The sequence below is a fragment of the Paroedura picta genome, chromosome 4 (assembly GCF_049243985.1).
Source record: "Paroedura picta isolate Pp20150507F chromosome 4, Ppicta_v3.0, whole genome shotgun sequence".
Taxonomy (NCBI): Eukaryota; Metazoa; Chordata; class Lepidosauria; order Squamata; family Gekkonidae; genus Paroedura; species Paroedura picta.
The window spans coordinates 92,050,821-92,064,229 of record NC_135372.1 but is presented as its reverse complement, the minus strand read 5'-3'; the positions used below and the strand labels follow the sequence as shown (position 1 = coordinate 92,064,229).

The 13,409-nt window shown below is 44.1% G+C and overlaps 1 protein-coding gene across 3 annotated transcripts in view; it reads right to left on the bottom strand.

The window, feature by feature from the left end:
* EPS8L3 (EPS8 signaling adaptor L3) overlaps positions 1 to 12,401 on the bottom strand; it is a 28,412-nt gene extending 16,011 nt beyond the window's left edge. Inside the window, exons 1-9 of one of the 3 annotated variants that reach the window (XM_077334189.1) lie at positions 12,163 to 12,401; positions 11,615 to 11,771; positions 7,711 to 7,768; positions 5,564 to 5,628; positions 4,633 to 4,697; positions 3,638 to 3,796; positions 2,290 to 2,433; positions 1,855 to 1,931; positions 351 to 541 (exon numbers count right to left, since the gene is read on the bottom strand). In XM_077334189.1, coding sequence (XP_077190304.1) covers positions 351 to 541; positions 1,855 to 1,931; positions 2,290 to 2,433; positions 3,638 to 3,796; positions 4,633 to 4,697; positions 5,564 to 5,628; positions 7,711 to 7,751 — 742 coding nt within the window. In that variant the 5' untranslated portion in view covers positions 7,752 to 7,768; positions 11,615 to 11,771; positions 12,163 to 12,401. Of the gene's footprint in view, positions 1 to 350; positions 542 to 1,854; positions 1,932 to 2,289; positions 2,434 to 3,637; positions 3,797 to 4,632; positions 4,698 to 5,549; positions 5,629 to 7,710; positions 7,769 to 11,614; positions 11,772 to 12,162 lie in introns of those variants that run through there. The other 2 variants (XM_077334188.1, XM_077334190.1) reach the window with 2 other exon arrangements.
* Positions 12,402 to 13,409: the final 1,008 nt, after the last annotated feature.

The window sequence follows — 13,409 nt, the reverse complement described above, 5'->3', positions numbered from 1 at the left end:
CCAACTAAGGCCTGGGCTGAGCACAACTGTCCCAAAGCCACACACAATGCCAACAGCCCCTTTCCAACTCTTCAGTTGAAATCTGCTGCCAAGACAGCTGTGCAACAGCTCCCTACTAGCTCTGAGCTTTCTGCTAGTTTCTGTGAGGGTTACAGTGCAATGTGATACGTGGAGGGGCACTTACACAGCGTCCTAAGTAGTGCTGACACTGGATTTTTCCTGTTTTGTACATGTGTCTTGGTCCTTTCTTTCAACCCCTTGCCTCCTTGATTCATCAGAAGAGGAGGAGTGGAAGGTGCAAATGCTGCTTGATTTTACAAAGAGGAACTGGAAGGTAAACATGTAGTCACCTCTCTTGTAGTCTGCAGGGGCCGAGCTGGCTTCCCAGGGCTGCTGCTGCCTCTGCCCTGGTGTTTTGGGTACAGGAGAAACATGGCCTGAGTCCATCAGTGCTGCTGCTGTTTTGTTCTGGACAAGCCTATGGGGGTTGTCATTAAAGCCTGCTTGGCTGCGCCGATGGAGCATGCTCTCCAGATTGTTTCTGAAGGTGAAATTACAAATAGGCATTTTAGTTCATAAGGGGAAAAAAAAAACAGTACCAAACATTAATCTAGAAGGACTGAAAAAGCACAGTTCTGGTGTAATTATTTCAGGATGCCAACCTCCAGGCAGGACCTGGGGATCCCTTGGAATTATAGCTCACTTGCAGACTACAGAGATCAGTTCCCCTGGAGAAAATTGATGCTCTGGAGGGAGGACTTTGTGGCATTGTCCCCCACAGAAGGTCCTTGTCCTCCCCAAGATCCCTCCCCAAATCTCCAGGAGTTTCCCAGAATTCGGCAACCCTTCCCCTACTTCCCTGCCAGTGGCCAGGGGGACTTTAGATTTAGGGTTGCCCTCTATGGGCTAGGAAATTCCTGGAGATTTGGGGGTGGAACCTGGAGAAGGCAGTGTTTAGGGAGAGGTTTAGGGATTATGATGATGTCATAATCCCCCCCCTCCAAAGCTGCCATTTCTCTGGAGAACTGATTTCAGTTGGCAACCTTAGCTAGACTGAAGCTTAGCCGATGGCAGTGAGATGCTGTACTGGACAAGAGAGTATGAAAAATTCCACATCAGACTTGACAGGCAGGATTAACCCAACCACATCTGAAAACTGGGCAGTCATCTAGGGCAGGGGTAGTCATCCTGTGGCCCTCCAGATGTTCATGGACTACAATTCCCACGAGCCCCTGCCAGCAAACGCTGGCAGGGGCTAATTATCATTGATTCCATGGACATCTGGAGGACCACAGATTGACTACCCCTGATCTAGGGCACCAAATCAGACAAAAGTGATTGTCTATGTTTATTTTTACTGCATGTATTCTGAATGTTGAGTAAATATAGGTAAACAATCATCCTCATCAACAATCATGCAGGGGGGGCACTCCCATCTCACTGCTCCTCTAGGGCTCCAGTAATCCATTGGTTGGCCAGGCAGCTTCAGTGCTGCTTTGTGGAGGGGGTCTGATTTGCATCTGCTTTGAGACTTGAAGGTCAAAAAAGTCAGCCTCCAGGAACTAGACATGTGTGTAAAGTGCCCTCAAGTCCCGGGTGATTCATGGTGACCCATGGGGTTTTCTAGGCAAGTGATTCAGGAGAGGTGGTTTGCTATGATCTTCCTCCACAAAGTGTTCCTTGGCGGCCTCCCACCCAAGTACTGACCCTGCTTGGCTTCCAAGATCTGATGCAGCTGGACTGCATCCCCCCCCCCAAGGAATGATACATTCACTGGAAATTATTGTGTCTGAGTTAAGATGTGATTCTGACGGAGACAAATTAGGGACATGATATCCCTAATTGCCTTATTACCTGAGCAACTCCTGATTCTGTCGTTCACCTTTCCATTCCGCAATTGCCTTCTCCAATTTGGTTTTCATCAGCTGAGCCTGGTGGAGAACAAAAGCACCACAAATTATGCCTCCAGCCAGCAAAACCTACCTAAGTTTCCCTGCACTGGTCTGCCTGTAGGCCTTATATCATACATGCTCCAGGAGACAATAGCCAAAAGTTACAGATACTATGCTGAACACAGATTGTTTTCAGTTCCTTTGAAAACAGCAGGACAAATTAGCAGTGTTCTGCATAATCTTCTCATCTCCTTGGGAACAAAGCTACAGCTATGGAAACAGTGTGACCTGTAGGAGCAATACAGATTGTGGTGGACGCAGGAGGTCAAAGAAATGCAAACAGAGAGAGAGAGAGAGAGAGAGAGAGAGAGAGAGAGAGATCCTGGATTTTGCTCACCCCAATCTCCTCACACTGAAACAGCATGATACTGGTCTTGTATCTTTCTTTCACCGTGATGGCCAAAATGGAATTGTAGATGCAGCTGTCAAGGATGCAGGCACATTCCTGGATGCATTCCAGAGGGTAAGAATCCAGCTCTACCTGCAGCCAGTCAGCAGGGGGCAAGCAGTCAAGTTGGTCATTAGCAACAACAAATTCCACCTAGTACTTGCATGGGATGGGAAAGCTCTGAGGACTTGGGTGGTGGTTCTTCTGAGGAACACCAAGGGCCATGATGCAGAGGCAGGCAATGTCAAACCACTTTAGAACATCCCTTGCCTGGCTGCCAGACAGATCTCAGATGTCCTGGCAACACTACACGTGCCATAGGTTAAATAATAATACTCCATCTTCCAGAGTTTCCACAACTGGTATCTGAAGAATGAGACTGGGAGCTCTCCCATCCAATGCATGAGAGAATAAGAAAGCAAGAAGATAGTCCATCTTCTGTCAGACTACTTCATCCCTGCAGGATTTGTCAGCTTTCCGCAGGGCCTGTAAAACGGAGCTCTTCCACCAGGTCTATGGTTGAGGCTGGGGTCAGCGAATCAGGGACATCGCTCCCCCCCTAGGAGTTGGAGTGTACGCTACTCCCCTATCCTTTCCTCTTCACCTCTTTGATAATTGGGGGAGGGATGGGATTTTTAGCCATCATGTTAGTAGATTGATGTTTTAATGGGAATTTTAATGGGGTTAGTTGTTGTGACCTGCCTCGAGCCTGTTGGGAGAGGCAGGAAATAAATCTAATAACAATAATCCTGTATTTGTTAAATATTTAGGACCAAATGACCCATGACTATCAGAGATCCAAATGTATTTATGAATGTTTTTATTTAGAGAAATTTTATATGGCCTCCTCCAGGGAAAAGATCCATGTAATATGTTTTAGCTGCAAAGAACAACTAAAGGATGGGGCAGAACAGATGAGAGATGTGATGCTGAGGAAAAGGCATGACCATCCTCCAGTTTATTTCCCCAACCCAAAATTACTCTTCTGCTACAAACAGGGCCTCATAGTATGCCTGCCTTCTTTCCTACTGGAGCTTAAAGCAACTGAGGGGTGGGAATTCTGATCAGGGAAATGGCAAAAACACCTTCCAAGCACTGCAGTCCTGAGGCACATTGCCTCCTCTCTCCGCATTTATTTTGTACCATTAAAAAACATGTCTGAGGATCCAGTCATGGATCCCAGCAACATGTGTGGTTTGGTCCTTGAAATTAGGAGTCTTAGATTCCAAGATGCATGCCTAGCTCCTCTTGACGTCTTGCCACTCCTGCTGGTATAAGGGAAGGCAGCTTTGCTCACCTCTGCTTCAATGTCAGTCAGCAGCAAATTCTGATCCTTCACCTGCAGAAACATGTCTTGTCCCCACACCTGGCCTTGGGCATTCATCAACTTCAGCCGACCGATACAATTCTCTACATTGCAAATGTCCTTGCCATCCATGCAGCAAGTAAGAAGGTGCTGTAGACAGAAGTTGGTATTCAAAAGTCAGAGCAGGCAGGTTACCTGAACCCAGAAAGAGCTCCTTGGACAGGGGGCAGAATGTACTATTACTGTGTCCTGGGCTGTGGGATGATGCAGTGCAGTTTTCCCATGAAATTCCCATGGGTCTTTTCCACAAGGGCTGCACAAGTGCAGATTAATCATCTAACTCATGGACTGATTAATTAGGGAACAATGTTAGGGAAGGACGCATTCTAATAGATGGGACTATGAGCCGAGGTAAAAGGACAATTTGGGAGAGACCTTAGTCTCTCAAAAAAGTACACCCAGAAATCTTGTTGGTCTTTAAGGTGCTCCTGGACTGAAATTTTGCACTTCTACTGCAGATCAACAGTTACCCACCTGAAATGTTGTTTCTAGATGTTTTTTTTATATATGGAAGACAAGATTAAATATGACTTTTTTTCTACAAATATAATAACAAAATTCATAAACAAAATCTATCTTGACACATCCTTTAAAGTATCAAAATATATTAAAGTTCTGGGTAGTGCACATGTGTTTACATGTGATTACATTCTTTGATCAGTTGGCAGATGTACAATGCAATTCTGTTAAGAGTTACACCACTGTAAACCAACTGACATCAATGGGTTTAGACATAAGAAACTCTTCCCAGGATTGCACTGCTAGTCTCCTAATGCTGGATCTTAGAGGACTCTTCAAACTGGACCACTAAATGGAAACTACCAACAGATTAGTCGACTGGTAAAGACTACATGAGCTGCTACTGATAAAAGGGTGTTGCAACTGGAAGCAATTGAGTTTTCTGTGCTTCCCAAGTTTTCTCCTACCTCCACCCGGTGTTGAAATTCATGTTGCTTAATTATCATTGATTCAATGTATTCCTTCCGCAGGTCTGTGGGACAAGAAAGAAAGTAGATGGATTGAAGGAAGCAACCCGAAGGTGTGTTCCATGTTGCCAGGCCTGTGAGAATCCTCTAATGCAGTGGTCCCCAACCCGCGGGCCACAGCCCGGTGCCGGACTGCGAAGGCCTTGGCACCAGGCTGCGGCTCCTTCTTCCCTCCCCCCCCCCGAAGCGAGAAGCTTGCCAGGCTGCGAGCAAATCGGCCACCAAAGTGGCCGATTAGCTCGCGGCCCGGCAAGCTTCTTGTTTCGGGAGGGGAGGGAAGAGAAGCTTGCCGAGCCGCAAGCTAATCAGCCGCTTTGGCGGCCGATTTGCTGGCGGCCCGGAGGGGCCGGGAGGGGGAGCCACAGCCGCCGGCATGGTGGTGGCGCAAACGCACATGCGCAGACTGCCGCGCACGCGCGTTTGCACCCCTGCCAGGCGCAAACGCATGTGCGCAGCAGTCCGCGCATGGGACTTTGCGCTGGGGCTGCCGCGTGTGGGTGGGCCCCCGGGCCGCCCTCTCCCCCCACTTCGGAGCAGCAGTCCGCGGTAGCCGAAAGGTTGTGGACTGCTGCTCTAATGCATACAAAAATCAAAGGCATAAAACCCAAAATCATAGAGTTGGAAAGTACCTCTAGGAGGGTGGTGGTTCAACATAACCATATATGGTCATATCAGCAGATAAATGTTTGACAATTAAAAAAAATATATTAAAAATAATTAACTCCCACCCATTCAGGAAAGTGTTCCAGGGTTGTCCAGAAACCTTAGGTTTTCACAAAACTCTGGTTGAACCCAGGGCTGAGGATTCTCAGTGCTGGCACTACTGGACAAAACTGAAGGAAGAAGAGAAGAACAACCTGAGAGGCCTTACTGTAAATGGCCTTGCCACTTGGTCGAGTCATGCTGCTAGCTCCATTGAAGTTGGCCTCACTTTCACTGTGGAGAAAGCAAATAGATAAATGAAGCTAAAAGGCTTCTCAGTTTTTGAAATTTATTGTTCTAAATTCCCTATGTTTTAGTACTCCTCACAGCCAAACTGGGTATAAACTGTAACATCCATCAGGTAAGGCATAAATGATTAAAGAAACAGCAGCAAGGCCTTTTGATAGAGGGAACTCATTGCTTACTTAAGAAAATGTTAATAGGGCTGAAAAGATAAAACATTCCAAATTTTGCCTGGGGAATTATGGAATAACAGACTGTAGCTCCATGGCAAATATTCTTAGCCCCTGTGATTGCAAGGCAACACAGCACAACACACAGGCAACACATCCATACAGGTGTACACTTTCCTCCATCAGCTACCATTAACCTACCTTTTTTTAAAAAAAGATATTCTGCTAAATCATAATAATTTCACAACCATCCACTGCCACGATTGACAAGTTCCTCTGAATTCTCAATTTTCATTTTTAGAAAAAAGCAGCCCTTTTCATTGTGGAATTTTCTGTAATAAATTTTGAAAGCTAGGAATTCAGAGGAACTAGTTGACTGTAATGTGACTGTGCTGCAGCACAATAACAATTCCCACAGAGTGGGAAATGACAGCTGTGGGGAATCTGTGGCAAGGAGAATGGCACTAGGAGGACCTTCACAAATGCGCTCCTACCATACATAAAACAAAGGTACATTGGCTGCAATCTTCCATATGGGTTGTCTGACATGGGTTCAGTGCTACTGGGAAGTGTCTTTCCCCCCACCCACTCCTGTCCCCTGCTTTCCCACAGAATTATGATGCATTCATGTACCTCACAGAGTTTCCTCAGTTTTTTTCTGAACTTACTCAAATCTGGTTTGCCCTGAGGTTTTGGGAAAGATTGCAGCAAACCTGGTTTGCTGCTCTGTGTGAGGGAAAATTTGGATTTTCTTACCCACATGGCAGCCATTTCCCCCAATTCCTATAGCAGCCATTGCCCCTGCAACTGTGCTTAAAAACAATTAATCAATTTCATATTGAAATACTATTATAACAATGTGTTATATCTCATTTTTTAAAAGTAAGAATCTAGCCCTTTCTGTTGTGAAGGTATCAGGGGGAAAGAAAAAAGGAAAAGGATTTTCAGCACATGAAACCTATGATTAAAAAAAAGAAAACTGAAAAATTCCCAATGACCCAGAGAAAGGGGGTGGTGGTGGCTGCTGCTGGGGGACTGGGGCAGGAGCCCTGTGGGGAACCTGCCATGTGGAAGTCCTGTTGTTGCTGCACTGAATTGTTAGCCACATGGGTAATGGGAAAACTACAGAAGCCTGTTTCCTTGTGTAAACCCCCCCGATCAGGTCAGAGCAGGGGAAACCTAGAAAGTGGATGATGAGAGAACAACAGTTTATGGAAATTAAGAGTGGTCTAGCTTGGAAGCAAAGACAAATAAAAAACAGTATGTAGACTGTTCCATGTATTGTTCTTATGTTCTCATGTAAACTGCCCTGAGCCCCCGGGGAGGGCGGTATATAATAATAATAATAATAATAATAATAATAATAATAATAATAATAATAATAATAATAATAATAATAGCAACTATGTATTCAAAAAGTAAAACCTAGACTGATTACTTGTCTTTATATTCAAAAGTAGAATTTAGAAGTTTATGATAAAATACAAACAAGTTATATTCTTTAAAAATGCAGAAGGAACCTCTGCTCTGATAAGCCAGATTTTCTGCAATTTGTTTCTGTAACAGGAAATTTGCTTCAAATGATACCAATCATTATTAAAATATATGCCCATGTTTGAAGTTTCCAGTTGCAGATAGGGTTCGCTCTTCTGAAAATAACAGCAAATCTAAATGTATTTGCAGTTATTGCCAATAGAAGAAAGCTATTGCATTTGAGAACTTCAAACCAAGTTTTCCAACAACAAAATGAGACCACTTATGTGGTTTTCTGAGAAAATACAGGATGAATTTATAGAAACCTAAGCTTTGTAACAAAGAACAACTACATGATGGAGTTCACATGCAAGGAAAAACACATTAAAAAGTGGTATGCAGATGGATGCCAAGAGATCTAAGGACCTACCTGTAACTAATGTTATCCCTATAGCCATAGAGATCTGCCATCTTCTTGTGTCCAGATCCTACAAATTACATATCACATGTAATCACATCAAAATCAGAAGATGTCATCGTCCCATTGTATACGGCACTGGTCAGACCACACCTGGAGTACTGTGTGCAGTTCTGGAGGCCTCACTTCAAGAAGGACATAGATAAAATTGAAAGGGTACAGAGGAGAGTGATGAGGATGATCTGGGGCCAAGGGACCAAGCCCTATGAAGATAGGTTGAGGAACTTGGGAATGTTCAGCCTGGAAAAAAAGAGGTTGAGAGGGGACATGATAGCCCTCTTTAAGTATTTTAAAGGTTGTCACTTGGAGGAGGGCAGGATGCTGTTCCCGTTGGCTGTAGAGGAAAGGAGGTGCAGTAATGGGTTTAAACTAAAAGTACAACGATATAGGCTAGATATCAGGAAAAAAAATTTCACAGTCAAAAGTAGTTCAGCAGTGGAATAGGCTGCCTAAGGAGGTGGTGAGCTCCCCCTCACTGGCAGTCTTCAAGCAAAGGTTGGATACACACTTTTCTTGGATGCTTTAGGATGCTTTGGGCTGATCCTGCATTGAGCAGGGGGTTGGACTAGATGGCCTGTATGGCCCCTTCCAACTCTATGATTCTGTGATATCCATCAAAATTCTTCACACATTCACAGCACTAATGCCCTTCAACTAGGTATTTCAGCTTTGCATAATAGTAAAAAAGCATAAAGTTTGAGTCCAATGGTGCTTTTAAGACCAACAAAGTTTAATTCTGAGTATAAAGTCATGTGCATGCGCACTTCATCAAATACATGTGCATACACGTGAAAGCTTACACCCAGAATTAAACTTTGTTAGTCTTAAAGGTGCCCCTGGGCCCAAACTTTTCTCTATGGCTTCAGACCAAGCTGTGTTCTGTATTCACAGCTTAATTTATATTATTTAATCCACATCCTGTTTGCATCCTGATCCTGCACCCTGCACATGTCTTCTTTCTCAGATTTTTCTCCAGATCGCAGAATTTAGCTCTGTATTCTAATAAGAAAAACTGGAATGCCAAGATTTTTTCTTCCTTGTGCATGTGTGCTGTTGACTGATCTCTGCTAATTGGTTTCTGGCAGGAACAACTGCTTTCACTTCTGGACTTTTCAGTTTAGTACTGTCTTCATTTTGTCTGAGCTTCTATGCTGTAAAACCATTTTCTCTGCCTTATAAGCCCCCTTAAGTGTTGTGAGAAGCATGATGCACCATTAATATCAGAAGTGCAGATGAACTCTTCTTGCCTACAGCCACTTTCTCTTCTTCCTCTCAACATGTGCTTTACATAGAGCGGAGGGGAAGAGAAACATTAATCAGGGCTGCCCTCTCTGTTCTTTCCCCCTGCCCTTTCCCTCTCATTTTGGCAATTTTTAAAGCAAAGGGGACACATGACACTTGGATTTCTGTCTTTAAAAAATAATTGCAATGAGCCATTGCATTTCTTTCTTTAAACAAAGAAAAGAAAAACACAAGACAACATTCTGTGTAGGGTTTATAGGTTTTAAATTACAACATAGTTGAGATAGCTTAGTCAGTAAGATGCTTGTCCTTAGAGATCGCAGCTTTGTGAGTTTGAGCCTACCTATGGATCTTTTTTACCACACAGCAGTTTTTATTTTTATTTTATTATTGAAAAGCTCATGCTTTAAGAATAGACCGTGTGATGGGTGTGCATTTCTCAGAATGAGCAGGGAAAATCCACTCTTGAATATGCTGTGTGTGTGTGGGGGGGGGGGGGGGAGTTAAGTAACTCCATGGTTGATCCTGAGCAGTGCAGATGAGGGGGGGGGGAGTGAGCAGCATCAGAGTGGACACCTGACTCAAGTGCAGATTGATTATCTTTACATGAGCCAAATTAGCTTCAAAAGCTGAGAGTATAATCGACCCCACATGGCCACCCACCCAAATTTATTTTCATGGAAGTACAAGAGCAATAGAGGACAAAGTTAGAAATATGCTCATGCCTAAATTATAGTTAGAATAGCAACCTATATCATTACTTTGGATGAAGGAAGTACAGAACCATTAAATTTTGTTCTATAAAGGAGCTGTTGCTTCTTCTCCTTTAGCCTGTCACTGCTATCCAATACAGCCAAAAATCAGGTGAGCAGATTGGTTGCTCCTACACTTCTTTCTTTCATCACCACATTAGCTGCTTACACATCCACCTACTCAGGGAAGCAACCCAAGGGTGAGTGAGTGCACGAATGATGACAACAGCAATGAGTGATGATTGCAACTATCACCAGCTTACTCACCTTCTCTCTGTGGGCAGTGGTGGAGATTGGACACAGGCCAGGTTCAATCCCACCACTACAGAGAGGGAGCTGTTAAGTATAAGCGGTCCTAGTTCCTTCCTTCTTTACTGTCATTGTTGCAGTCCCTCCAAGTGGATGAGCAAGTGGAGACAGTGGATGAGCAAGTAACTAAGCAGTGAGGTTGATGAGAAACAATAGCTGTGGTCAGTTAACTCCAACCTGTGATGGTATCTCTGCCAGGACATTGGATTAGCTAATACCAAGCTTGCTGCTATCAAACTTTGCTTCACCATTGTCCTTACTATGTCAACCTGCGGTAAAAGTTCTTCTATATTAAAAATTTCCTGCATATTAACAATTTTGGATTTCATTATGAATCTTTCATAAATTCAGCTAACACTCATGCCTCTGTACTCAAAATTAAAGATAAAAACAAACGAGCAGAAAAGCATGACAATGGAAAGGAAAGGAAAGGAAAGGAAAGGAAAGGAAAGAAAAGGAAAGGTCACCATATTTCCTTTTATGCCTCTTCTTTCCTTGACTTTTGTACACAACACCTCCTTTAATCAATACACCCACTAAGTCAAACATCGATGTATTTATGCCAGGTTTTGACATCTTTTCATTTATGGAATATCTGTCTTTTAGCAATCAAAGCTGCTCTTTTGATCTAAAACTTTGGTTCCGTGCTCTATATTTCAAATATAGAGGGAAGCACACCTGGCCTCGACCAGGGCCAGGGCCTTTTCGGTCCTGGCCCCTACCTGGTGGAATGAGCTCCCGGGAGAGCTGCGGGCCCTGCGAGATCTTCCATCATTCCACAGGGCCTGCAAGACAGAGCTCTTCCGCCAGGTTTACGGTTGAGGACGAGGCTAACATCTATGCCCCCCCCAGGGACCCGGGACCTGGGATTGAGATTGGGGATTAGTACCATCAGTATCCCCTCTCCACCTGCTTGTAGTAGGAGGGGGAGGTTGATTAGCCTATCTTGCCAGGTTAGCTTGCTAACCGATAATGTTATACTGTAATTGTTGCTGAGGGTTTTTAATGGATTTTATTGGGGGTTTTAAAATGTTGTAACCCGCCACGAGCCGTAGGGGAGTGGTGGGCAATAAATCGAAAGATAATAATAATAATAATAATAATAATAATAATAATAATAATAATAATAATAATAATAAATAGCTAAGATTTAATCTTAAACTAATAGCAGCACCAGGGAATGACAATTTTCATGTATCTCCACAGCCAAAGAAGTTTGCATCAGGGGTGAATTATGAAAAAAAGATGACTTCTTGTCTGAGGAATGAGAGCATGAAGAGAGCTCTTTGTTATGAGATTATCATGTTAAATCATTCCTCCTTACAGTATTAAATCTGAGGCACATCCATTTCCTTCAATGCAAAGTTCCTTTCTTCCTCTCCCATGCCCTCACTCCCTGAAGAGACAGCTGCTATAGAAAGGTATCCTCTGTCAAGTCTAAACTACCTGGATCTGGGGTTGGCTGCTCCTGGACCTTCTTGAAGTAGTCAACTTGGGAGAGAAGACCTGAGTACCCATCAATGGTGGGCTAAGAGATGGTTAAAGCTACTCACCTCCTGAGTTGGTGTGGTGATCGCTCCTACAGCTGGAAATCTCAGACCAATCTACTGCTGAACAAACAAAGTGCTAGAAAGAAGACAAGCAAAGTTGCTATGACTGGGACCAATCCATGGTTCCACATTCAGACTTTGTCCTGTCCTTGTAGGAAAGCTGTAATAAATACAAATGAGGGAGGTGGTCAGAAAGGAATTAATATTAGTCAGGCAACGCCTCTTGCCCTTTGGTCTCTACTATGCACAGAGAAATCACCAACCCCATTTTATTGCTGCTCCAGGAAGCTGCATACTTATCTTACCCTGCAAGGTAGCATACCTCCTGTTGACAGATCTCTCAGACTCCTACAATCCCACACCTAGGACAGAACCCTGCTTAAGCTAGAATCACACTGTTTATAGGGACTGGTACTACTGTTAGCCACTCTTCATTCTTCAAGGTTCCATGCCGGGCACATAGCAGGTAGGTCAAAGGGATTTGTATCATGAAAACAGCATTGAAACAGTTTGTAATATACGTCTGTCATTGAAAAAATGTCTGCTGTTACCTAGTGGCAATAAGTAGGTGCTATTTTAGAAGGTAAACTCTGCATGCTCCACAGGCAGGAAGGGTTTGTTGTTGGTCATTCCAGGATGGTTGTCTGGCAGAGGTATTATGAAACATGATACAAACAAAAGAGTTATGTCCTTCCTTTGCTGACATGGCCTCCAAACATTATAGTTAACCTTCAGCCCAGGGCTACAGTACCTCTTCAATTTGCTGCCTGCCCGTTCCCCAAGCTGGTTTTTAAAGATGCCTTTCAAATATCTTTACTGTTATATCCAGCTGAGGTCACATATTTGAAACAGATTCAGTGGGGAGGCCAGGTGAAGGGCATCAAGAATGACCAAACAAACTGAGAACCTACCCAGTGACATCATACAGAAACTGATAGGCCCTTTTAATTTAGCAAAAAGGATACTCACTAAATTCTGTAATGTCCTTAGAGTCAAGAACAGGAACCTTTCTATGTAAAGTGTACAAGGCTGGATCCTATCCAGCACCAAGAAAAGATGTTCATGAAAATAGATATTTTCCTCCCTTCCTCCCTTCTTTCCTTGTGAGCCCCTCAAAGGCAATGATGAAGGCTGGGGTCCCTCGTGGCATAAAAGCCATGAATCATGAGTGGCTGCAAAATGGCCTCTCTCTGCCCATTCTATCAGATGAGCTGCTTGCTGCCACAATGGAAGTGCTGCTGGTGGAATACACAGGAGGGGCTATTTATTTTCCTTATGGTACAGCTGCCTTGGTTGTGTGGGGCCTTCCCTCTAAGTAGGCCCACCAGACTCTGTTCTTAGCATTTTGAGGCAGTCAGGAAGCTGCCAGGGAGGAGGAGGAGGAGGAGGAGGTGGAAACTAAAAAAATTGCTTCTGCCATTGCCTTAGTGCTGGATCCATTCCATTGTGTTGTAGGAGCAGAATGAGTAGGGACATGTACAGGCATTTCAGTTTGCAAAACAGCAGGTAGTGATTTCTCCCCCTCACTGGCAGTCTTCAAGCAAAGGTTGGATACACACTTTTCTTGGATGCTTTAGGATGCTTTGGGCTGATCCTGCGTTGAGCAGGGGGTTGGATTAGATGGCCTGTATGGCCCCTTCCAACTCTATGATTCTGTGATTCCCAGTTCTCCCTTCTTACCATAGACCCCTCCTTACACCCCCATGCTGTTTCCGAGGGTCATCTAACCTGCTGAAACCAAATGGGAAAGAAGAAACCATGGTCTACAGTTGGGGGTGGAAGTAGACAAGAGCCAGCT